The 24,557-nt window shown below is 39.5% G+C and overlaps 1 protein-coding gene across 1 annotated transcript in view; it reads left to right on the top strand.

Annotated features, from left to right (window-relative positions):
* Window positions 1–24,557, top strand: part of CATSPERE (catsper channel auxiliary subunit epsilon) — a 146,100-nt gene that overhangs the window by 120,355 nt on the left and 1,188 nt on the right. Inside the window, exons 14-20 of the mRNA XM_087718006.1 lie at window positions 6,099–6,140; window positions 8,234–8,270; window positions 8,361–8,440; window positions 9,015–9,114; window positions 15,095–15,196; window positions 17,351–17,505; window positions 22,711–22,764. Of these exons, the coding sequence (XP_087574132.1) occupies window positions 6,099–6,140; window positions 8,234–8,270; window positions 8,361–8,440; window positions 9,015–9,114; window positions 15,095–15,196; window positions 17,351–17,505; window positions 22,711–22,764 (570 nt within the window). The remainder of the gene's footprint in view (window positions 1–6,098; window positions 6,141–8,233; window positions 8,271–8,360; window positions 8,441–9,014; window positions 9,115–15,094; window positions 15,197–17,350; window positions 17,506–22,710; window positions 22,765–24,557) is intronic.

Raw genomic sequence — 24,557 nt, 5'->3', positions numbered from 1 at the left:
TTTTTTTGAATTTCGCGCTTTCCACGCATGCGCAGAATGCCTGCGCGATCCTCCAGGAGCAGCTGGAGCATCGCGCAGACGCTAATACGCATGCGCGCGCCGCGTGCGTGCGCAAGGATGCCGCGTGCATGCGTGAGGACGCCGGCGGCCTCGTTCCAACCGATCTGGTTGGAACGGGGTGAGAAACCCACCCCTGGACGGACGGCTCTTTTCTCCAAATCAAGTTCAGCCATCCATTCCATTTCCAAAGGGCATGACAATCTGGTAGTCCTCGTGTTGTCCTCCTGGTCACTGCCTGGATTGGATATCTCTGTGGAGGATTTTTGTTTTAAGTGCACTTCCCTCAGAAGGTGTTAGCTCCAGGATGAGCGTGACTGGAGAGCTTGCTTAATGTCAGGTGTGCCTTCCTCAATAACCAAGAAAGAAAACTCCTAACTCCATTGTTTGTGGAATTAAAATACTTTTACTGGTTATGAAAAGATAGCAGCGAAAGTAAAGCAAGATCTGAGCCAGAAAGGCACAAACAATTACATATCAAATGATAACCCAGCCCCCTCCCTCCAACGACCCCACCCCAGTGTCCAATCTGTACCTCCCTTAGATGTCATGTGGGGTGCATCCTCAAAAGGCATCATCATGTTGGTATGCGGGACGGTTGGCCTTGATCAAGTCCAAACACCGGCCACCAGCATGCACAGAAGATGGTGAGAAGAAAACTCCTTTTTCCGTATCACTCATGTACCATTTATTCCCATCCCAAATACCATGGCCCCACCCTCCCCATTTCTATGGCAGCGGATAGTAAGTAAGTGAAGCGGAGGCTGACAAAGACATAATAGCAATGTTCCAATATTTCAGAGGCTCCTACAAAGATGAGGAGTCAAACTATTTTCCAAAGCATCAAAAGGCAGGACAAGAAGCAATGAATGGAAACTAACCAAGGGAGAAACAACCTAGAACTAAGGAGAAAAGTCCTAATGGTTAGAATAATCAACCAATGGAATAGCTTGCTTCAGATGTTTTGGGTGCTTCATCACTGGAGGCTTTCAAAAAGAGACTGGACAAGTCACAACAACTTTGTCTGAAATGGTATAGTGTCTCTTGCTTGAGCAAGGGGTTTGGCTAGAAGACCTTCCAACTCTATTGTGCTATGTTCTATTTTACCTTTAGCTTCGTACCTAAATATTTTTTATTCTGGACATAATTATTTTAAGAAAAATGTTAACGGACATAGACATGTGCATCCAGCCTCTAGAAATGGACTAAGCACACAAATATAGCAAGGATTATTTGTATTTACATATTTCTAGAAAAATAAAAAACAAACTGAAGAAAAAATATTTTTTGAGATAAATGACAGAATTTTAAACATTTATAACATACAGAATTAAGACTACTAATTAGGATGTATACATGCATGTCTATTGATATGACACAGGCAAAACAAGTAAATGACTTATGATAAAGTCAATACAAACTTTTATAAAAACAAATTACAACAATGGAAGGACTTCTGAAAAAGTAACCACTAAAATTTATTCCAACCAAAACTTTAAGAGAAAATTGATACAGAATGATTTAGAGATGGTTCATAACTCTGAGTTTTCCTTGTTGTGTGACGTGTAATATACAAGGAAGTCATTCTTGCTTCAATTTAGTCAAAGATCATGAACAAGCACAAACAATGTCATTTCCTTCCCATAACAAGACCTGAATCTTATTGAAAAGGGTCCAGATAATCTGTTTCATCTCTGAAGCTGCCAGACCACTACCTTTTCCACAATCTTCTCCCAAGAGGGGAGGTTAGAAACTGGATCAAAGTTGTCCAGGCAAGTGGAATCCAATAATGTTTTTTTAAGGAGCGAGCAAATCGGGACTTCCTTAGAAGTCTCTGGAAATATCCCCTCTTTTAGTGACCTATTAATCACTGCCTGGACCCACCTGCTAGTCACCATCCTGGACGCTTTCACCATCCAGAAAGGACAAAGATCTAACTGATAGGTGGTAGCATTGACAGCATCAAGGATCCTGTGCACTTCATCAGGGCCAACAGGGTCAAACCATTCCCAGATAATTGAGCAAGGCCTCTCCTCAGGCATTTTACATGGCCTATCTCCACACATGGGATCCAATTGGGAATGAAACTGTATTACTTTCTCCAGCTGAACAAACTCCTCTGCACAGCCCTGCAGATGATCAATTGAGCCCTCTTGACCAGTGACGTGCGGTGAGGTTTATGGTTGGTGAGGCACTGACACAGTGGTGGGTTTCAAATTTTTTTAGACTTGTGGACTTCAACTCCCAGAATTCCACAGCCAAGAATGCTCAGTTCCGATTTAAAGTGACAGCATTTGTTTTTCTCCTTTATGAAAAAGTTTCCTTCATTCTTTTTCTTCTCCCTCCCCCTCCTTCCTCCCTCTCTCTCCCCTCTCTCAAAAAGACACATGCACACAAAGAAGTTGGATTGGACTATCTCTCCTACCCCCTTCCCTCTCTCACTCACTCTCTCTCAAACAAACACAAACACAGAAGTTGGATTGGATTTATTTTCCAATGGCTTGAAAGCAGCTCCTCTGCCATACCCCCCACCCCACCCCCCACATTCCCCTGCTGCCTTCCCCAAAAACCTCCACCATTGCAAATGCAGCCTGCTGTCTGGGTGGGAAATGCCTGAAACGCAATAAAGCCCACCCACCCACTCACCTCCTGCTTGCAGTCTGGGGTGAGAGAAAAGGCAGAGAAGCCAGAGGGGAGCCGATTCGAGCCTTTGATTGCAGGTGGAGCCACGTTGCCTTTTCAAACTTGTAATCAGTGAAGCTGGGCTTATATAGTTTTATCCAGGTGTGTGTGTGTGTTTGTGTGTGTGTGTGTGTTTGTATGTGTGTTTGAAAAGGCAACGTGGCTCTGCCTGCAATCAAACTACATTTGGGGAGGGATCTACGCTTGAGGATGAAGTTTGAATTCCTCCCCCTCCCTCCGACCCACACATACCTTTTCCAGTTGTTTCAGAGAGGATTTCAACTCTGCTCTTGCCTGTCATCATGAAAAGAAAAAAAATGTAAAAGGAAAAAGGCAAGAGCTGAAGTCAGGCTGAGCTAGTTGCTGCCAGTGTCACCGTGGATGAGTTTGCTTAACTGTTTAAAAAAGCACCCTCTACAGGAGGAGGCAGGAGAACGATGTGACTCACCTAGTCAGGAATTTTTAGGCTTTTAACCCTTGCTTAACTCTGCTCAAGTGATCATAAAATGCCTAAAGTCAGACTAGATGAGCCACACCGTTCTCCTGCCTCCTCCTGTAGAGGGCGCTTTTTAGAGGCTTTTTTAAACAGTTAAGCAGAGTCATCCGCGGTGACTCTGGCAGCAACTAGCTCAGCCTGACCTCAGCTCTTGCCTTTTTCCTTTTACATTTTTTTTCTTTTCATGATGACAGTGGTGAGGCTCTGCAACCCCTGCCTCCCCTGACTGCATGTCCCTGCTCCTGACCAAGGATAACACTCTCAGGATCCATTAAGAGTGAACCTGTCCAAAACTGCCATTAGATTCCAGATCACCACCAAGGCTTCAGCAGGACCATGGTGCAACACCTATGATATCCCCCAGTTCCCTATGGAACCCATCATGAGTCCACACTCCCTGTGAAGGGGGCATCATATGACAGTCTCAAGGACACCAGGGTGTAATTGGACCATGAAAAGGGGGATAATTTTAAATTACCCACCAGATCATGTTGCCATTGCTCAGATCAAGAAAATCGAATTTTGGTGTGTAATCACTATCCTTAGTTGGACCTATAATAATCTGGGATAGGCCCATGGCTGTCATGGTGGTCATGAATTTCTGGTCTGCTCCTGAGACCACACCCAGGGATGCAGTGGTGGGTTGTTCTTACCGTCATTACTGGTACGCTGCTCGTAGTTTGGTCATGCATGCACCGTCTCTGTGCTGTGCACGTGCTTGATGTGCACTCCGCATGCATGTGCACTCTACCACCCCTGCGACACCCAGCTGCTCATCAGAGATCGCGCATGCGCCACACACTCTCTTTGATTAGTTTCCAGATATTGTTTCTTGTCCTGCCCTCTGGTGCTTTGGAAAATATTTGACCCCCTCTTCTTTGTGGCAGCCTCTCAAATACTGAAATACTGCTATCAGGTCAGCTTGTTCCTCCTGAACAAGATCTTGAATAAGGGTAGCCTTGTTATTAACTTACCTGGCATTTAGCAGCCACAGCTGAACCTTAGGGCCTCCAACAGTATTCTGCCCAAGAACTGAGGATGAGCTCATATTGGCCGAAACGCATCACCAATATTATGCATCGGGGGCATCTTTCCCTCTAATGGCCAGCCCTCTGACTCCTATGTCCCATGCCCATCACCACTGAGATACATTGTCTTATGCTACATCCCCCAAGATGATTATTCCCTCTTCTCACCAACCCTTCTTCCTGAAAGAGCCAAAGGCTCTGCTGTCCTCCCCCAGTCATTCAGTCATACTCCCAAGCATTTGGATTGGAATGTCCTTGCAACAGTGATTCCATCACCCTATGGTTAATCTGTTACAATATACTTTATTTGGTGTTTCCTTAAAAAAAGATTAAAACCTCAACCGATTCAAAATGTAGTGGTCTGATTGCTGATAGGAGGTGCTTTAAGCATTGTGATGTCTATGCTTAGATTGCTACATTGATTACCAGTAGGTCTCTGGGCCCATTTCAAGATGTTATATTTTAACTTTTAAATCCCTACATTTCTTAGTGCCAGGTACTAGGAGACTCATTTCCTTTCACCAATATTCATATGTTCATCCTGAGGGAAGCAGATCCAAATGAAGAGGGAAGAAGGCTGGAGTTGTGACTTCTTGATGGCAGTCTCTCACACTGTGGAAATGTTTGTTTGTTCATTACCATGTTTCCCCAAAAATACAACATGTCCTGAAACTAAAGCCTTGCATTGCACAACCCCCTTCTCCAGATGGGCAGAGCTCCATGCACTGACCTAGGGGGGTATCCCGAATGTGCCAAGCCGCAGAAGCTGAGGGGCGGGCAGAGTGCTACATGGCTTGGCACCTTAGGGATACTCCCTAGGTCAGTGAGTGGTGCTCTGCCCGGCTGGAGAGGGGGTTTGCCAGGTGGCTGCTTGTGAGCATGGTCACCTCACACTTGATTAAAACCACAGTTTTGAAAACAGAATTAAGAACAAAGTTCTTTTAAAAGTTACAACTTAAACATGAAAATCAGAGCTAAAAATTCAGTATTCTTCCATCAATAAGGGGAGCTCCTACTTGCTTGCCCTTTGTAAAACATCTTATTCTTACATGCTTTTAAATAAACAGTGCACTTGGGTTACCTGTGTAATTTATATTGTATTTTATTTCATTTTTGTATATAAAATGCCTTCCTTTTATTAGAAGTTGGGGTACATTGTATTCTTTTTTCTTTCTTTTCTATTTCTTTCTTATTCAATTTTATTATTGTTTTATATTCTTCTTACCCTCAATTCAAAATTTGTGTTACCTTTATTCTGTTGAAAACGTGTTTAATAAAAATTATATATAAAAACTGAGAATGTTTTCAAGGAAAATCTACCAAGTTACTCTACTCATAGCCTTTTAAAATATTGTAAACACTCAGAGTTTTTTATCAGAGTTTACCAGAGTTGGGAATTGTGTAAAATGTTTTGTTAGGATACTTTAATTCTATCATCTGTCTGTATCTGCCTGCTTGCCTGCCTGCCTGCCATCTCTCTCTCTCTCTCTCTCTCTCTCTCTCTCTCTCTCTCTCTCTCTCTCTCTCTCTCTCTCTCTCTCTCTCTCTCTCTCTCTCTCTCTCTCTCTCTCTCTCTCTCTCTGTCTCTGTCTCTCTGTCTCTGTCTCTCTGTCTGTCTCTGTCTCTGTCTCTATCTCTATCTCTATCTATCTATCTATCTATCTATCTATCTATCTATCTTATTAGAAAGAATTTGATTCTATAATATACTTTTAAAATTTTAACCAACTAGCCTGACACTGGGGACACTGAAACAGAAGGTTAAAAGTCATATTCAGTCAATGCTGGTTTTTAAAAATAAAATTACATAAATACCTTTTTCTATTTTGTCATAGGAAACCTTCAGAGTGTAAGAACTTTACTTTCACAATACCTCGGTAAGAAGTCTATACACATTACATATAGGCTAAATATATAAAATGGTTAAAACTGTATCTAATTCTGAATATTGACTGTAGAAATGGACCACAAAGACTTCTTTATTTATTATACTCTTCCTGCCAACAAAGCAGCAACAATTGATCTTTAAAAAAACAACGCATCACCAAATGGAAACTCAGACTGGAAAATAAGATCAGTAAGTTGAGATCAGATGCAAGCAGTCTAGAGGAGATGAAAGAAAAGAAACTGAAGAACAAGAAGATCAAAGAATGCCTAATTAAGAAATATCATCTAGAAACAAGAAAGATTAAGGAAGTCCTAGAAATAATAAAGCAACAGCTTTATTAGCAACTATAAGCATGAAGATCAGCAGATACAAAGCTAAAAATGCGCACTATAGGCAGAATCAGCTATTTCAGTTGAATAAGAAATGTTTCTACAAATCCATCTCAGGAGAAGCTGCAGTGAGTTAGTCAACACCTAACAAAGAAGAAACAGCACAGTTCTGGTTGCATACAAGAAAAATGCAACTTGAATAAAAGAAATGGATAAGAATAAAAAAACCATCTGAAAAAACTTGTAATAGCAGCAAAAGTGGTAGATAAAAAATGAAGGAAGATCAAGAATTGATCAGCACCGGATAAAGATAAATTGCATGGGTTTTGGTTCAAACATCTGACTAGCCTACACCCACTCATTGCCAAGTAATTTAATAGCATACTGCAAAAGATAAAATTGACAAGTGGTTAATATCTGGCAAAACCTACCTGATAATGAAAGTCCACAGAAAGGGGCCAGCACCAGACAATTATCCACTTATGGTGTGTAGCAGTCAGTAGCAACTAGCTGAAAACAAACTCCACCAGAGCAGAAAGAAAATAGTCAAACATTAGAGGGTCACCTCCTAATCAACAAGATGATTTTGGAAAACTACAAAAGAAGGAAGATCAACTTGAATGTAGCATGGATTAATTACAAGGTAGCATTCAACTCCCTGCCATTTGAGTCAGTAGAAACATCAGAAGCTTTCTGCAAAGATCAAGGACACAATGAAAGACATAGTTGCTGGTGAATGGTAATAGACTAGAAAAGATTAATATTAAATTGACTCAGCTTCTATTCTCCCGAGATCAGTAAAATGAGGCCCCCGATTGTTGGGGGCAGTAGGCTGACATGGTAAACTGTCCCAAAGAGTGCTATAAACCACTATGGGGTGGTATATAAGTCAACTGCTATTGCTACCAGGAGATAAAATTTTCAAGGAGATTCACTATCACTACTAGTGTTTGTTGTTCCACAGATTCCTCTATCAAATCAAACCATGGTTATCAAACAACAAAATCACCTGCCAGGCTATCCCATATCATTTATATGAGTATGCATTTAAAACATAGAAAAACATTATTTAAAATAAAATTGCTGCTCAACAAATCAAGAAGAAGATTAGAAGTGAACACATGAGTATGAGGAAGATCTTAAAGTCCAAATTCAGTGGAGAATATACTATTGAGACAATTAATACCTGGGCAAATCTAGTTATTAGATTCACAGTTGGAATAGTGGACCGGACTCAAATAGAACTAAAAGTTCTAGATAGAACAATTGTTGCAAAAGAAAATAAAGATAGTAATAGGATAGTGAAATGCCAATTCAACTGGAGCACCATCAGCATTGACAAAATCAGTCAATTGCAAAAGGCAGATTTATTAGGAACAATTTGCAATCTGTGACAATATCTTAAACACTGTTAGGCATCTGCCTTTACCACATCCTTTGGAAAGACTCAATAGGTAGATAAAAATTCCAGATCCAGTCTAAACATGACTGACTATGCATTAGATATTTCATTGGCACATATCCTGGAAATATCTTTAATTATTGGTATAATAGTAATTACGATTGGTTGTTTGATAACCTTCCTCTACATTAATTCTCGTTTCTCACCAAAAACATAGGGAACCTATATTCCTTATGAAGTGGTAAAAGGCTAAATCATTTATCTAAGGCAGATGGCATAGAGAATATTGAATGCAATGTCTAATACTGGAATATTGCAATTACAGTTCAGAATCTCTTTCTCTTACATTAGGCAGTATCTCAGAGACAAAAGCCATAAAGGAAACAAGGTAAGAATTACTATTTTATTTTAGTGAACTAACTGATGCAATTTGTTTTGCTTTTTGTTTTTTAACCGTACTAAACTGTCTTTTCCATAGGAAGTAATATTTGATATAAACAAATATGGCTGCCCATTACAGAATCATTATACTCAAAACTTTTATCCTCAAGTTGAGATGTAAGTAAAACTAAAACAGTGTGAAGAATGGGGGAAAGATGCATTAGGAAGTACATGTATTATAGACCCTTAATGACTATCATTAAATGTTGTACCTTATGATTCTTGATGAATGTATCTTTTCTTTTTGTGTACACTGAGAGCATATGCACCAAAGAAATTCCTGGTGTGTCCAATCACACTTGGCTAATAAAGAATTTCTATTCTATTCTTTCCCCAACTCTTCATGACAAAAATTGAAGGTGTCAAAAGAAATCAAGATTGTGACCACAACTGTGCTATTGTAGATCCACACCTTTTTATATGGACACAAAGGAACAGCATTCCAATCACGTAGTCACAACTGAATTTTTTGATCCTCATCTCGTAAATATCCCTGAAAAGGGAGGAAGGCTCTCTCTGTTCTGTGCAAAACTCTTCCAGTTTTATTTGACAAAGGACAAATGCTAACAAAATTGGAAGATTTATTGGAAAGGAGGTAGAGGGAAGTTAGCAAATGATAAATATACTTGAATCCTTACTATGGCTTTACACTCTTAGAAAATATACTGTACTGTGCTTCTGTTGTATACAGATTTGAGGGTTCTAAAGGTTTCGTACCAGTTGAGGCAAACTATATATTGTGGGAGATGAATGGAAGGATTGACTTTGCCTACACGGCAACTATGGAAAAGGTAAATTGATTTATAATTTTTGTGCTTTATGTATTATCATTTTGAATCTGTATAATATAGTTTGATGAATTGAAATAAGGTATTTGGATCAGGATTCGTTCTTAGAAAGAAAGGCAGAGAAAATACTAACACTTGTTCAGTGGTGGATTCCGGATCCCATTGCAACCGGTATGGTGTAACTGGGCCGGGTGTCCACCACATGAACGCACGCAGCACGCGCACGCATGCTGACTTACCACCCGCGACACTCCACGATGCCTCCATAATGCTCCAGCTGCTCGGTGGAACATCGTACAGGTACCGTATGCTCTGCGCATGCGTGGAAACACCGAACAGCTCAAGTACCGGTAAAGAGGGCGGACGGGTGGGCCCTCTGGAGCACCATACCGGAACGGTACCCGGTGCTCCCAGCAGGCACCGGTACACCCTTACCAGGGCGTACTGGTCGTAACCTGCCACTGCACTTGTTCCATATATAAAACTCCAGGCTACTGACTGGCTTAAAAAACAATGAATGGAAAAGTAAAGACTGGGACTAGTTTTTGTCTTTTTCTGTGCTATGTAAAGGAATTTAGAGATATCTTTTGAGAAAATGGGAAAGAACAGTCAGGGAGGATCTTGCAAAAAATATTACTCATTTTAGACATTGAAGCAAGTGTAAAAAAGAAATTCAAAATAATCCCCTTTTGGTTCTTTATTATAAGATGGGATAAAGAGAAACTAAGATAGGTTTTCAAGGTTCTGTTATTCTACCCTACAATTATAAACTGGCATTTCTGTTATTCTTTAGTGTCTGTTTCTTACCCTGGCCTCCTCATAGAGCTGACAGTTCTCTTCCTTAGGATTGAGAAGATGCTGAGGAAAGAAAGTTGAACAGAGATGTTTCTTCTATCATTCAGTTCTTAACTAACAATCATTTTAGAGATAGAAACATAAACCAGTAATTTTAGTTTCTTTTGAGTTGTTTAAATTTTTCATAATCAATTTTCCCAACTACTATTGTTTCTCAGTTGTATTTTTATTATTAAGATGTGATTGTTTTCTGATTAATTTTGTGTATTTTGATATATAATCAATTTTTACATTCTGCCAGGATTAAAATCTGGATATTATAGGAGGTTTTCTTGTTGTGGTTGTCTTGATCTAAGTCACAATGCAGGCTGTTGAAATTCACTATTCAGCTTCAAGACCAACCTCTCTCCTTCCTAGGCAGATGAAACATTTCCAATTTAAGAGAAAGCTTGAATTAAAGTTAATATATGGGGTGAGTTCAGAGGTGGTATTCAGCAGGTTCTGACCAATTCTGGAGAACCAGTAGCTGACATTTCAAGTAGTTCGGAGAACCGGTAAACTGCCTGCTCCTGCCCCCATCTATTCTCTGCCTCCTGAGTCTCAACTGATTAGGAGGGAATGGGGATTTTGCAGTAACCTTCCCCTGCAGTGGGGAGGGAATGGAGATTTTAAGTATCCTTCCCCTGGAGTGGGGTTGGAATGGAGATTTTACAGTATTCTTTCCATGCCACACCCACCAAGCCATGCCATGCCCACCTAGCAACGCCCACAGAACCAGTAGTAAAAACAAAGAATCTCACCACTGGGTGAGTTGTTGTTCAATCACTAAGTTGTGTCTGACTCTTCATGACCCCATATCTACAGGCAGCACACCAGGCCCTGCCTGTCCTCCTCTCTCTCCTGTAGTTCAAACCCAAACCCTTGCTTGCTACATCAATGCAGTGGTGCGGTGAGGTTTATGGCTGGTGAGGCACTGACACAGGGGTTTCAAAGTTTTTTAGACTTGTGGACTTCAACTCCCAGAATTCCACAGCCAGACATGCTCAGTTCCGATTTAAAGTGACAGCATTTGTTTTTCTACTTTGCGAAAAAGTTTTCCTTCATTCTTTTTCTTCTCCCTCTCCCTCCTTCCTCCCTCTCCCCCTTCCTCCCCCCTCTCTCAAACAGACACACGCACACAGAGAAGTTGGATCCCTCTCACTCACTCTCTCTCAAACAAACACAAACACAGAAGTTTGATTGGATATATTTTCCAATGGTTTGAAAGCAGCTCCTCTGCCATCCCCCCCCTTCCATTCCCCTGCTGCCTTCCGATCCGAGCCTTGATTGCAGGTGGAGCCACGTTGCCTTTTCAAACTTGTAATCAGTGAAGCTGGGCTTATATACTTTTATCCAGCTCTGTGTGTGTGTGTGTGTATGTGTGTGTGTCTGTGTCTGTGTGTCTGTGTTTGTGTTTGAAAAGGCAACGTGGCTCTGCATGCAATCAAACTTTTTGAATTCCTCCCCCTTCCTCCGATCCACACACATACCTTTTCCAGCTGTTTCAGAGAGGATTTCAACTCTGCTCTTGCCTGCCATCATGAAAAGAAAAAAAATGTAAAAGGAAAAAGGCATGAGCTCAGGTCAGGCTAAGCTAGTTGCTGCCAGAGCCTCTAAAAAGCCTCTAAAAAAACACCCTCTACAGGAGGCAGGAGAATGAGGTGCCTCATCTACGTCAGAAATTTTTCAGCTTTTAACCCTTGCTTAGCTCTGCTCGAGTGATCATAAAGTCAAACTAAATGAGGTACCTCGTTCTCCTGCCGCCTCTTGCAGAGGGCACTTTTTAAGAGGCTTTTTTAAACAGTTAAGCACTAAGCAGAGACATCCATGGTGATTCTGGCAGCAACTAGCTCAGCCTGACCTCAGCTCTTGCCTTTTTCCTTTTACATTTTTTTTTCATGATGACAGTGGTGAGGCTCTGTCTCCCCTGACTGCACGTCCCTGCATCAGTATTACTATCTAACCATCTCATCCTTTTCTCCCTTTGCCTTCAATCTTTCCTAATATCAGGATCATTTTCAAGGAGTCCTCTTTTCTCATTAGATGACTAAAATATTTGAGCTTCAGTTTCAGTGTCTGTCTTTCCAGAGAATAGTCAGGGTTGATTTCCTTTAGGATCGATTGATTTGATCTCCTCGCAATCTAAGGGGCTCTCAAGAGTCTCCACCAGCACTACAATCTGAAAGCATAAATTCTTTGGCATTCAGCCCTCCTTATGGTCCATCTCTCACAGCCATACATTATTACTGGGGAAACCATAGCTTTGGTTAAACAGACCTTTGTCAGCAAGATGATGTCTCTACTTTTTAATATGCTGTCTAGATTTGCCATAGCAAGCATCTTTTAAGTTCATAGCTGCATTCACCATCTGGTGACCTTGGAGCCAAGAAAACAACACCTGTCACTATTTCCATTTCTTCCCTTCTGTTTGCCAGGAAATGATAGGACTGAATGCCATGATCTTAGGTTTTTTAATGTTGAGTTTCAAGCCACTTTTTACACTCTCCTTTTTCATCTTCATCAAGAGGTTCTTTAGTTTCTATTCATTTTCTGTCATTAGAATGGTATTATCTGCATATCTGTGGTTGTTGATATTTCTCCCAGCAGTCTTAATTCTGACATGATTTATTCAGTCTGGCATTTTGTATGATGTTCTTTGCATATAAGTTAAATAAGCAAGGTAACAATGTACAGTCTTATTGTACTCCTTTCCCTATTTTCCCTATTCCCTCCTTTCCCCATCAGTTCTTCTATATCCTATTCTATGCTTCTTGACCTGTAAAACAGGTTTTTCAGGACACAGGTAAGGTGGTCTGGTACTCCTATTTCTTTAAGAATTTGCCACAGTTTGTTCTTTGATTGTGTAGTTTACTGTAGTCAATAAAGCAGAAGTAGATGTTTTTGTGGAATTCCTGTTATGGTCCCATTGGAGCCTGGGTTCGAGGAGGAGGAGATGGAGATGGGCCCAGTGGAGATGGATGGCGCAGTCCCTATGGCCCAGGAGGAATGATCGGGGAGGAGGATGAGACAGTCCTAGGTCCCCCTGGCCTCGGAAGTGTAGGGAAGAAGGAAGAAAGGGCGCAGGATGACTGAGCAAGGGGGGAGGAGAGGGAAAGGGCAGGCAGCAGAGCAGAGAAGCAACAGAGCATGGAGATGTGCAACTGCTTCCCTTGCCCGATCCCCGAGTGCAGAGAATGGTGAGGAGGAGGAGTCAGTACAGGGTGGCCCAATACTCGGGAGGAGGGCACCTGGCCCCTTCTCACAAGGCTCACAATATGGCATCCAGCCGTATTTAAGGAGAAACAGTGAGAAGAGGCTTTTGCCAGGAACAAATGTTTGTTTTCACATAACACTCCTCCGGCTGTGACTCAGACCTTTTGCCTTGCTGTGAAGACTGCTTTGCCTTGCTTTGAGGACTGTTCCTATCCTAGCCCTTTGGGTCATAACAATTCCCTTGCTTTTTCCATATTCCAGTGAATGTTAGCAATTTGATCTCTAGTTCCTAAGCCTCTTTGAAACCCAGCTAGTACTTCTGATAGTTCTCTGTTCACATATTGCTGAAGCCTAAGTTGTAGGCTTTTGAGCATGACTCTGCTTGCATGTGAAACGAGAGCAATTGTATGGTAAATTGAACATTCTTTGGCATTGCCCTTTTTTGAGATTGGAATATAAACTGTCCTTGTTCAATCATGTAGACATTTTTGAGTTTTCCAAATTTACTGGCATACTGAGTGCAGCATTTTGCAGCATCCAGTTTTAATTTTTTAAATAATTCAGCTGGAATACTGTCATCTCCACTAACTGTTGTCAGTAATGCTTTCTACCTATGTTTCCCCCAGAATAAGACCTGGTCTGATTTTTTTTAGACCCCAAAATAAGCACCATGTCTTATTTTCAGGGGATGTCTTACCCGCTTATCTTAGGACCACTGCAGCCAGGCCTGTCACACCTAGACAACTGTTCTACCTGTGCGACTTCTTCTACAGCTGCTTGCAGTCGTTCGCAGCAGGACACCACATGGCTTGTCGTGCCGGTGCCACCACTTATGGCAGGACGCAAGGATGGTCATGCTGGTGCCACCACTTGGGGCAGGAGGCTGCATGGTGTGTTGAGCCATTGTGCACATGAGCAGCAGCACCAGTGCAACAAGCCACATGGCATCCTGCTGCAAGTGATGACACCAGCGCAATGCTCCAGGTGGCATCCAGCCATGAGTGGCCACAAGTAGCTGTAGAAAAAGTTGGGCATCAGGGCAACAGGTGTCAGGTCCTTAAGCAGTGGTGGGATTCAAAAATTTTATTACCAGTTCTGTGGGCATAGCTTGGTGGGGTGTGGCATGGCTTGGTGGGCATGGCAAGTGAAGGATACTGTAATATCTCTATTCCTATCCCACTCTAGGGGAAGGCTACTGCAAAATCCGCATTCCCTCCCAATCAGCTGGGACTCAGGAGGCAGAGAATAGATGGGGGCAGTAAGAGGTGGTATGTACCGGTTCTCCGAACTACCTAAAATTTCTGCTACGGATCCTCCAGAACTGATCAGAACCTGCTGAACACCATCTCTGTCCTTAGATAAGTGGGTGCGAGGCGTGGGGAACTCTACCCCCCCCCCCAATCCCTACCCTAACTTGATTTTTATGCCTGTTACTCGCCCCACCTCGTACAACCAGATGATGGGTATGGCTAATTTTGGGGGTAGGACTTATATTAGGCACAGGCGTGAAAATCAGGCTAGGGTTCTATTTTTGGAGATACATGGTAAGAGTCACACTTGACTTTGCATTCCAAGAGATCTGGCTCAAGGTCAGCGAACACACCATTGTGGTTATCACGGACGGATTTTTCTTATATTTTATGTAAGAAAATATGTTTCCTTTAGTTTAATCTCTTTTGGAATTTCAACCTTGTCTTTCTTTTATTCACAATTTTTATTACTTTTATGTGTTTACTTTTTTCTGTTAATTATTTTATTATTAATATAATTGTTGAACAAATGGTTGTTAAGTAAGGACTACCTGTAACAAAAATCAAATAATCCTTAGAGAATAGAATAATATTCTAAACATATATGGTTACCATAACTTCATAGAGTTTATCTATTCTTTGAATACTTTTCTTGGCTGAGTTTTGGATGCTTATGTTTTTAACAGGTCCGTTGTTTAAATACTGCACAGACTTGGCGTGAGATGATTAAATTATATAATAAATCAATTGAAACAATTGAAGATGTAGATGAAATATGGGGACCTCATGTAAGCGTCAACATATAAGTAATAATATAAGTAAAATCAGTCTTTAAATATATATCTAATACTATTTAGTTATTAATCTTTATTTAAAATAAAACGTCCCTTATAGGTTACTTCTAATTTTGTTATTGATTTCTGAGTTGTTCTTGTTACTATAAGTGTTTTTCGAGATGACAGCCAAACGATGTAACTCAAGAGTGCAAACACACTGGAGGAGATTTTGTTATTTATCTGTCTGCTGTTTTATGCTTTTGGAACAATCAGGATCTTTGCAGTGATTGTACTCCTGAGTGAGAGGCAAAAGTGAAGGAGAATTCCCCTGACATGAGAATATGGAAGTATGGGAGAGATGAGGAAATATATTGGCTCTGACAATATATCTTAGGGTAGGAATGCAGACGTGATTTTCTAGTTGGTTTAACTATTCCTATTGTACAGTAGGAATGTGGATTTGATATATCTAGTTGGTTTACAATGCTTGGACCATTGTTTTTCAGAAATTTTAATAGGTTAGTTAAAGTGGCTTGTCAGGTGTTGGCTTCCTTAGGAGAGGTCTTCTTGTAAGTCTTGATTGTGGTTACGATAGGAATAATCTTATAGGGAAGTCATGGCTTTGCAGGAAACTCTGTGGTTGATAGTTACATATCAGTTGTTGCCTCTTTAAGTTCAGTGGGTGGAGATGGAGGTAAGCAAATCATGACTATCATAGAAAGAAGAGATATGGTGGGAAATGTTGGGCAAATCATTTCAGATTTTAAAAAAACTTGCAGCTTAGGGTTGGTCTATACTTCTGTTTCTACAGTTTCATTCCTAGATCTAGGAAGTTAGAGGACTAGTTAACTCAAGTTGGTGCCAGTAAATGCCAGCTTCATCAGTCACCTATGGTGGGTGAGTTGTCAGTCTCGAGTGAGGATATAGCATTTTGGTTCTTCATCAGCCTCAGTATTAAAGAAAAATAAGGGGGGGAACAATAATTTTCTGAGACAGTGTCCAGGAGTCTTATTTTGGAACTGACCAGATGTTAATGTCTCTATGTTAAACTGAGCTGTACAGACAGGATTGGGATCCTGCTTAAGAATAATTTACTCTTCTTCCTGGCAGGACCACTTCCTGTGCTGATAAATCTGGTTACTGGGCTTATTTAAGTAAAGATACATTGGAATTATCTTTGTTTTGGAGCTATTGGTGGGTGAACTAGACGTGGAGAACATGACAGTGTGTACTTTGCTATAGTCAAATCACTTCCTTGTTCAGGTGAGCGTTATTGCCATCTGGGAGCTCCATGAGGTTAGGATAGTCACCTTAGAGATCTCATGGATATAGATGAGGGGTGGGTTCCTGCCAGTTCTAACCTCTTCTATAGAAGAGGTTCCACAAATCTACCATGCCATTTAGAATTGGCTCCAGCTCCCTCCCCCCGCCCGTCTGCACCACGCTTGCCCTGCCCTCTGCTCACCAATTGGCTGACTCACCAATCGCCCTGCCCACCTATCCTATCTAAGCCTTAAAGTCTTAAAGCTGTCAAGTTTGAACACCCCTGGAATTTTTTTTCTAAAAGGTTAGGGTTGCAAGGGTATTGTAACTTGACAGCTTTAAGACTTGCGTGCTTCAAATGCCAGAGTTTCTGAGCCAGCATTTTGGTTGCTAAGCAAGAACGTTGTTAAGTAAGTTTCACCATTTTTACAAGTTGGCCACGCCCACCCAGTCACATGACTGCCAAGCCATGCCTACTCTGTCACATGGCTGGCAAGCCACTCCCACTCGGTCACATGGCTGCTAAGCCGCTCCCACAAAGCAGGCCACACCTACAGAAGAGGTTCTAAAAATTTTGAAACCCACCACGGATCTAGATGGTTTCCAGGAGATTTTCCCTGCATTGTTGCAGGTAGCCATTGCATTCAGGAAGATTATGGAGAAGAGTTGTGGATTCTCTTACGACCCTTATAATTAAAATAAGTAATTCTGAAGATGTTGATAAAAATAGGATCACCAACATCTGATGATGGATATGGCACAAGAAGAAGAATTCTGAAGATGCATTTATTTTCTGTGTGTTTATTTGTATCATAAAGTAGAATGGACACAATCTAAATACTTGTATTTCATAATCTAAAGCGATGTTATTGAATAAATGAACACATCCATTTTTCTTTTCAGAATTACAAGTCCTGTTTTAAAAAAAGAACAGGACAATTAAGGAAACTTGATGGAAAATATGAGATCTTAAATAATTCTGGTTTGAACTTTTTAAGTTGGCCTCAGTATACCAGTACTTATATGTTCAAGCTGATAATACTGGATCCAAATTTCAGGTTAGTTTTTCAAATTTGATTTGAATCTGATAGATATTCATTTTTGTGACCTCAAAGGTATTACACAGAATGCTTCCACAATGTTTAATGTGAAATTACTATTTTATTAATTCACTTTTTACAGGGTATCTACACGTTGTCATCGAATGGTTATCAAAGTTGCTTTCCTTATACTTTTTCCACCTTTTCTCAAACTATATCTAAACTGTCTTCATCTAGTCCTTGGAATTTAAACTCACAGTGCAAAGCTATTTTTCATTTTTTTTTTCATTTTCACTTTATTTGTATGCTGCCCTTTTCCCTGGGGGGACTCAGGGCGGCTCACAGTTCAAAAAGGGGGGGGGGAGGACAAACAATTTACAACATAGAGACACTGCGTCATTTAAGAACACAACAGTCATACAATTCGAGCGGGGTTAGAATCGTTAACCCCAGGCCAGCCGGGACAGCCAGATTTTAAGGGCGGCGCGGAAGGACTGGAGGGTGGTGAGGGTCCGAATCTCCACGGGGAGTTCGTTCCAGAGGGTCAGAGCAGCCACCGAGAAGGCTCTCCTCCGGGTAGTTGTCAGTCTACACTGGCTGGCTGATGGAATTCGGAGGAGGCCTAATTTATGCGATCTTATCGGTCTAGTGGAGGTAATTGGCAGTAGGCGGTCTCTCAAGTACCCAGATCCAATACCATGGAGGGCTTTGTAGGTGACGAGTAGCACCTTGAATCGCACCCGGAGATCAACAGGTAGCCAGTGCAGCTCGCGGAGGATAGGTGTTACGTGGGTGAAACGAGGCGTACCCACAATCGCTCGCGCGGCCGCATTCTGGACCAGCTGAAGTCGCCGAATACTTTTCAAGGGCAGCCCCATGTAGGGCACATTGCAGTTCTCTATTCTCTAACTATGTATCTATCAAGCTTTATTCCTACTTTTCAACCTGCTCTTTATGACTCTTGGACTATATCATTTTTTTAGCAAGCTTAAACATTTTTAATCCGCTAGCATTTTGTTTTTGTTTTTCACAGAGATGTAGTTATACTTTTTCCCCTTTTCTGTTCATTTTGAACTTATTTAGAGAAATCTACTGCAATTCTTAGAATCAGGACATTCTGAGGTGCCATTTTTCTGACACCAATTCTCCAAGACCAGGCTGTCTATCCATATCTCTTCCTTTGTGACCTGGCACAATTTTCTTTTTTGCTACAGATCTTTCATTAAACGTTTTGTGTGTCTCTTGCCTTAGGATTCTATTTGCTATTGCTCTGAATATTTTAAAAATCAGATTTTGAAGTCCAATATGTGTGTTGCATTATGTTCAGTTTTAATTTCTCTGAAATTAAGAATTGCAGCATTCGAGTGTGCTGGAAAACAGCAGTTCATAGAATAACAAACAATAAAAATAGTACTGAGCCACTGTGATACACGTTCTATCCCTTTTGCAGGTGTGTCGTCATGACATCATCAACAAGAACCAAAAGGGTGGGGCTTTTGTAATTTTTATGAAAGCCCTCAATTCTATGGCCATCTCTGCCACTTTCTCTCTAGGTGTTCTCTGCTGATTAATATGAATCAAGGATAGAAGATCCTTTTGTCAGTGTCTAAAGTGTTTCCATGACTACTATCAACTTGAGGAGGGGGGAGGGGAAATGCCATGCATACTTTTGGCCAGAGTAAAAGTCTCATATTTCTGTACTGGCATGTGAATGTGCATGTCCCGAACCTTGCCATAACGTCCTGTTGGAGAATGTGATTAATGACCTCAACCAGAGGGGAGGGGACACAGGGGTAAAGTTCAGACGCCATTAAGTGGGATTTAGTTTCTGCTCCACAGAAGTCCGTGCCGAGATGTTAGTCCTAATAAATGAATGTATTTTCTTTGAACTTTGTCTGGAGGCTCATAAATTAATTAGGCCAACTCTTGGAAACTTCACTTTTGTTTCTCTCTGCTACTCTCTGAACAGAAAGAATATCAGCAAAAAAAGTCAGGAAGTTTCAAAAAAGATCATGTTTGCAGAGTTTGTCTCCCAATAGATGCTGCTAGGGTAATTCAATCTGCTATCACTATAACTTCATGGTTTTTTAAAGCATTTACCAACTGGTTTTGAAACCATTCAAAATTGTTTCACTCAAATCTTATCCATTCCAGGGAGAACTATAGTAGACAGCCACAAAAACATTGCTTTCATTCCCTGCCCCATTAACTTCAATTCAGATGATCTCTCTAACATTGCCAAGCTCATTTATTTGAATGTCTCATCAGCAATGGATTTTTAATATACAGGGAACTCCCTATTGCTTCTATTTGAAAGAAAAAAAGAACAAGTGGCATCATTCAACTGATATATTTGTCGTAAGAAGTTAACCAGATCTCTATTATGCTTATGGAATTATATTTACCTTTCTATCAAGATCATCTTTATTTCCAATAGTCTGAACATCAATGTACTGTAGAGGTAACAAAGCTCTGAACTATGAGCCAGAGTTCTTTGCATTTTTCCAAGAGTGATTTAAATGGCTCCTTTTCAGTAACACTCCCAGTAACTGCAGCACACAGGTTTTTAATCTGAAGTCCTTATTTCAGAGTTTTTATTTCATTACAAAGGATTTAATTTAAAGTTTTCCTAACCAACCTTGCCTTCTGAACTACCTAGTAACAACTAGTTACTAGTGCACAACCAGTTGTTGTGAATTGCAGGTAATCCTATTGTTCCTTTTGGCCTTCATACTGGCATTCATTTATCAATTTGGGATGGAGAATATTTAATTAAGCATGACTGTATTAAAACACATCATTAACACTTACATTAACTGTTACATATTTATTAAACCAGTATATGCCTGCTACTATCATTTTATCCTCATGCTTATTTTCTTCAGATCTGGGGATTTGTTTACTTTCCAACATTCAAAAATATTTACAGAAAATCTAGAAGTAATTATTATGAAATAACATTCAGTAATTATACTGAAAAAAATAATTCAGAGAAGAAAAAGTATGAATTATAATTTTCACATGCATTTTAACTCCAGCACAGTACTGGGAAATGCTCCAGAATACTAACCTACACTCCAATAGTCTGGACTCTGGAGTATACCAATATTTATGTGGATCCTTATATCTGATCTATATATCAATATCTCCATATCCATATCTATTCAAATGGTGACCTGTTCCCCTCTTCCCAACAAACACCACAATTTCACTTAGATCTAACACTGAGAGAGAAGAGGAGGGGTAATTATAGTGCATGGAGGTTTAAATCCTCTATACTATATCCTAGTGAGTAAGGGGATGGGGAGTCTGTCAGTAATGGACTAAGGAAAAATTCTTTGCAAGGCAAGCCATTTATTTTTTCCTTATTTTCACCTTTTTCCAATGAAGAAGTGTGATCCCCCCCTGTAGTTACTAAAGGCAAAAAAAAAATACCTTAGACTAAAGTTAAAAAAAATCCTCTGCCATTTAGAAGATATCCCCTTAAAGTCTAAAGGGAAAAAAATATTCCTTTGGGAGAAAGTTCCCTTCTTCTCCTAGTCTTAATCCTGCAAAATCCACTCCCATTCTCACAGAACACTGCTGGAAAAACTCCATTCTACGTAGCAATTTGGATATTTGGAGAAAGCAACAGTGTCTCTTTGTTGTCTTGTCTTCTCCAACATATCCAACATCTCCAATTTGTGTGTGTGTGTGGGGGGGTGTTATTCCTTCCTGGTCCTTCAGCATCTTGCTTGCTTTGCTCTGCTATATCCTTACTAAAACCTGTTGCTGAGATTTGAGCACAGCTTGTTGGACAAAACTAATTATTTTGTCTTATTCACATTTATACCAGATACAGCAGATATTCATTGATTTTCAGTGTAGTCTGACCAGTGCAGAAGAGATCAGAGGGCCCAAATTTCAGTTTGTTGCACAAAACTTATTATTTCATGTTATTCACATTTATATTGGATACTGCAAAGATATTCACTGAATTTCTAGATGAGAATTTTCATACTGCATGCAAGACACTCTTATATTTGCATGCACTGCATCCCACTATTGTCTTCCTTGTTCTATATTAATACCCTTGATTTTCCCTACCCCAGGCTATTTAGCTAATATTCAACTTGTTGGTTTTATTCATTATTCCAGTTTGTTAAGGTATCCCTGAATTTTGATGTCTTTTAACTGAACTTGCAATTTAGTTCCTATTTTTCAATTGTACTTTTGTCTTGCCTGGATTTGATTTCAACTTGTTATCCCACCTCCAGCTTATTTCAAACTTGGGCAACATTCAACATTATTAACATATACTAGTGAATAGTATACTAATAAACCACCATATTTAGAGCTCTTTTGTCTGTCCTCTATTTTTTCTGCATTTTAGACATAATCTTCCTGGTATATTATAACTGTTCTTATACTTTGCATACAATTTTATATTTTATTCTACAAGACTTAACAATGTTTTAACTTAAAATAACAATATTTTATGCTCCATCCATACTTTGTAATGCATGGGAACTTTCTAGATCAGTGTTTCTCAACCTTGTGAATTTTAAGATATATGGGCTTTAACTCCCAGAATTACCCAACCTATATGGGGAAATATTTAAATTCATTTTTAAATCAGCATTTAATTATGGCTGCTCTATCCAATTTGTGCATTAATTTGCAGAGGAAACACTGCAAATTACTGCATGAACACTAGTTTTAAAATAGCTACATATTTGTATACAAATAGTCCTTGACTTACAATTGAGCCCAAACTTTATGTTGTTGAGTGAGACAGTTAAGTGAATTGTGCTTTATTTTACGACCTGTCTTACCACAGTTAAGTAAATCACTGAAGTTGTTAAGTTAGTAATAATTGTTAAGTGAATCTGGCTTCCCTATTGACTTTGCTTGTCAGGTGATCATATATGATCCCAGGACACTGCAACCATCATAAATGTGAATAAGTAGCCAAGTGTGAAAAATGGTCAGTGCTTTTTTCAGTATCTTTGTAACTTCAAACAGTCCCTAAACTGTCGTACTATCTATTTAGATACATTTGATTTGAACTGAAAATTGGTAATAATTTAGAAAGACCAGGAGTTAGCAAATAAATAAGATACCTCTATCACCTGGATTGTATATTGTTTAGAATTGTTATAGTTCCATTTATTTTAATTTTTACTATAATTTAACACAAGGACAATATTAGCAAAATATTAATACATTTATTTTCTCTTTCAGTTTTTGTAATTTGTCTACATATTTTGCTGTCCAGACCTATGGTATTATTGAAAGGTAATTGCCAATGGGCTTTAGCTAATTTTATTACCAATGAAATTTGAGGGAGAGGGGAAATGAAATAGCTTTGGTCTCTTGTCATTGAACAGGCACAGATATAGGGAAGCTGTGGTCCTGCAATAAATTTTCTGGAACTTTTGGGGTAGAACCTACCGCTACAATTTCAACACGCATGCTTATAAAGGCCTCGGTGGAAAACATTAGAGGAATTTAATAAGACTTCTTTGTATGTAAACATAAAACAACTTAAATACATTGATACATTAATATATTTTGATACTGATTAATGAATACGTCTTCCTAGGTGTCTTGCAAAAGCTTACATAGTTCCTAAGAATGATGCTTTCAGGATGTAACTATCACCATTTTACAAACAGAAATCGCTAGAATTATATTGTTTTGCCAGTTTAATTCACTTCAATATGCTGTAGGTTAAAAAATTATATAATACACAGTACAGGACAGCTGAGTTGGTATCTAATGATTCAATACATAAAAACACATCTATGATACTAGTATGTACTTTTCCTAACAGGTGTCGTGGAAAAATGTATTTCAGATACATTTATATCATATTACAGGTCCTAGGAATAAATTTCATTCTTCAATTTTCAGTTAAATGAGACAAAAATTGGAAACAAGATCAGATAGAAATAAACTTCTAGAACACAGACTATCATAACTATATTAAATTTAAATGCATGAAAAATTAGCAGTGATGTTCCTTGACCATTCCCTGCCATTTTGATAACAGAAACAACTTGCTTTGTTCATTCATGTAGTATTTAAGTGTAGTACATATTTAAAGGTTTTTTAAAAAAATCTGAATTCAAGTTCCAAGAGATAAAATTGAACTTCCGGATAAATTCATTTTTCTTTTGAAGTCTTTTGAAGCAGGCACAAAATGGCTGAAAAGGCTGACCTCATTGATTTCTTAACACAGATGTGTCAGGTTAATGACCATTTATTATTTTATGCAGAGAACAGCTTTTTGCTTTTTGTAGAATTCAGGAAGCTGTGCAGGAAGATGGTTGCTTATTTAATACTGAAAGATGGATAAATCAAGGAATGTTTAATGTTAATTCTTTTCAATCCTATAATAGCATCTCCTGATCTGATATAGTATGATGGCGGAGTTAACATTAGGGAATATGCAGGGTTTGTGTTGAGAAGGCGTTTTAGATCTGTGTATCTCTAGAAAGGATTGTAATCCAGAGGTTTTAAAAGGGATATGGGATTATGCTGGGATGGTATCAATTGGAAATGATAAGAGAAATTCTGCAATGTCTATAAACCACTAATCTGGACTTTTTATCTGGATATTATAGCCTGGAAATAATTGACTTACTTTTTCAAGTTGTATGTTTATATTATAGAACTTGGCTATAGATAATGTTTTCTTAATATTCTGGGTGAAATCTAGCAGCATATATAGTCACTAGTTTTCTGATCTAATATTACCAATGGAGCCAGAAACAGATATGTCTATTAGATGATAGGTTTTGAAATAGGTAGTCATCCACTTACGATCATACGTGAGCCTGGAATTATGGTTATAAATTATGCTGGTCATTAGGCATGTCATCATAAGACCACACCCAATTTTATAACCTTTTTGCAGCAGTTAGGCAAGTGTGGAGGTCATGAAGTGAAGGCTGCAGTTGTTAAGTTTACATGGCATTCGTTAAGCAAATCCATTGTCCATAATGAGCGGGAGGGGGGTTTGCTAGAAGTTGGAATAAATGCTGGTTTCCAACAAAAAAGTCATACATCATGGTAGTATGACTGCA

This window comes from Thamnophis sirtalis, unplaced genomic scaffold (genome assembly GCF_051295495.1).
Source record: "Thamnophis sirtalis isolate CommonGarterSnake01/CBP01778 unplaced genomic scaffold, rThaSir2_p1.2 scaffold_6, whole genome shotgun sequence".
In the NCBI taxonomy this organism is placed as follows: Eukaryota; Metazoa; Chordata; class Lepidosauria; order Squamata; family Natricidae; genus Thamnophis; species Thamnophis sirtalis.
Note: the sequence above shows the minus strand (reverse complement) of the source record. Positions and strands in the feature narration are given on the sequence as shown.